Source organism: Amaranthus tricolor, unplaced genomic scaffold, assembly GCF_026212465.1.
Source record: "Amaranthus tricolor cultivar Red isolate AtriRed21 unplaced genomic scaffold, ASM2621246v1 ptg001156l, whole genome shotgun sequence".
Classification (NCBI taxonomy): domain Eukaryota; kingdom Viridiplantae; phylum Streptophyta; class Magnoliopsida; order Caryophyllales; family Amaranthaceae; genus Amaranthus; species Amaranthus tricolor.
Window position 1 is genome coordinate 10,001 of NW_026645439.1, and position 2,500 is coordinate 12,500.

The following is a 2,500-nucleotide window of genomic DNA, read 5'->3' on the forward strand; positions in this document are numbered from 1 at the left end:
GGCTATTTAGCACACATTTAATGAGAGTTAATCTACCAGATCTGGATAGTAATCTTACCTTCCACGATGCCAACTTGTTCTCGATGATTCTTAGAATCGGTTTCCATGCAGCATAAGTATTGAAATTTGCGCCCAGGGGAAAGCCAAGATAGGAAAAGGGGGGGCGTACATGTAAGCAACCAACATTGTTTGCTATTTCATCAACCCAAGAAAAATCATCTGTCTTCCATGAGATGAAAGCAGATTTGTTATAATTGAGTTTCAGGCCCGACATTAATGCAAAAATATCCAGGATTCTAAAATAGTTTATGATGCATGTTGTGCTTTTGGGTGTGAAAATAAGAATATCATCAGCAAACTGGAGGTGTTTTATACTAACCTTTGCTTTACCAATCTTCACCGCTTCAATTAGTTGCATCTCATCTGCCTTTTTCAGAAGATAGATAAGAGCTTCACTGACAAGAATAAAAAGATAGGGAGATAAAGGATCACCTTGTCTAAGACCTCTTTCCATCTTGAACGGACGCAGTGGGGACCCGTTCAGAAGAACAGACATTGAAGCAGAGGAAACACACTCCATAATCCATGCTATCCATAATCGGCCAAAACCTAGTTTTTCCATTACCTTGCTAAGAAAATCCCAGTTAATGGAGTCATAGGCCATCTGGAAATCCACTTTGATCAACGCACCTGAGATTCTATTCTTCTTCAGCCATCTTAAAGATTCATTAGCTATCAACACTCCATCCAAAATTTGCCTATTCCCAACAAAAGCATTTTGTGATTCATCGATGAGGGGGGTGATTACCTCCTTGAGGCGTGACGAGAGGATTTTTGCAATGATCTTGTAGATAGATCCAACCATACTAATCGGCCTGTATTCTTCGATTGCAGTGGGATTATCATTTTTCGGGATCAGGGTTACCCACGTTACATTCAGGTGTCTGAGGGATCCACCGAGAGTGAAGAATTTGGTGACTGTATCGAAGATTTCCTCTTTCAATATCTCCCACATTTCCCGTATAAATCTGAAGTTAAACCCATCGAAACCTGGAGCTTTGTCAATACCACATGCCCACACTGCATTTTTGATTTCCTCTCTTGATGGGATTCTTTCCAGATGACGTGCCTCTGCCTCAGAGATTTTTGTGTGGTTGTTCATGTCAAAGTCAAAGTTTGGTGTGTCCACCGAGTAAAACGATTGACGAAGAACTCCCTGACTTTAGCCTTTAGAACCTCAGCTCCCTCGAAGAGAGTGCCATTGATTTTTACTTTAGTGATTTGCTGTTTCTTCTTCCTGAGCATGGTTGTTGCATGGAAAAATTTTGTGTTGCGGTCTTTCATATTGAAGCCATAGGAACGAGCTCTTTGCCGCCAAATTCTCTCCCTTCTAATGAGCCAAGAGTAAAGCATGTTGTTTGCAGCATTTAGTCTAGCTGTCTCCAAAGTGTCAAGACTACATCCTTCCCCTTTTTTTTCCAGCTCATATACAACTTTCTCAAGATCAGAAATTTTATTTTCCATATGATCAAAATTCTCTTTCCTCCATGTTCTGAGTGGTGCCTTCATGAGTTTCAATTTTGAATGGAGGGGATTATCAGGAATATTGTGCCATTCCTCTACAACGAAGTTCTTAAACTGTGGATGTAGGAACCATGCATCCTGGCATCTGAAGGGTTTTGGGCCCCAATTGGTATACTCATCCAGACGTAGAAGCAAAGGATTATGGTCTGAGAAACTCCTGCATAGCCCTGATAAGATCATATTAGGAAATCTTGTTAACCAATCATCATCACACAAAACTCTATCTAACTTGCTTTTTGACTGGTTTCGTCTCCAGGTGAATTTCAACCCATGTAGGGGAATGTCAATAAGATTTGAGTCATTAATCCATCTGGAGAATTCCTGCATGCTTTGGGCACACAAGCTAAGCCCTGTTCTCTCCCCTGAGTGCAACACTACATTGAAGTCTCCCATAACTAGCAAGGGTTTGTTTATGCTGCCCGCCCTTTGTTGAAACTCATGAAACATGGTCAACCTCTGTACTCTATCATTGTGGCCATAGATTACCCCTATGCAACATTGAAAATTCTCCTTAACCATACTGCCCTCCACAAGGATCCATCTATTTCCCCCATGTTTGGTTGAGGCAGAGAAAGAATGTTTATCCCAAACTACAACGATACCACCACTGTTTGTCTCGGATGCAAAGGCTTCACACATGTCATAGTCATCGTTACCCCAAATTTGTCTCATTCTGGATTTGAACGATTTTTTGTGTTTTGTTTCCACTAATCCCATAAAGGAAATTTTTTTGTTATTCACCAGTGATCTAATGGACATTATTTTTTCGCCTTTTCCAATTCCCCGAATATTCCACAGCAGACAGTTCATTTAACTAATTTGTCTCTCCCAATTCTCAATGAGTACCAGTCGCAGTTTTACTCCCCTTTCTCCTCCAAGATCAGAATTCTTTTAGATTTCCTAAGGCCTGAAAAAA

At 40.7% G+C, this 2,500-nt stretch overlaps 1 protein-coding gene across 1 annotated transcript; it reads right to left on the reverse strand.

The window, feature by feature from the left end:
• Positions 1-1,158: 1,158 nt before the first annotated feature.
• Positions 1,159-2,256, reverse strand: LOC130804969 (uncharacterized). The gene has a single exon (XM_057669538.1). It carries the CDS (start codon positions 2,254-2,256, stop codon positions 1,159-1,161), a length of 1,098 nt encoding a protein of 365 aa, XP_057525521.1.
• Between the last annotated feature and the right edge of the window lie 244 nt (positions 2,257-2,500).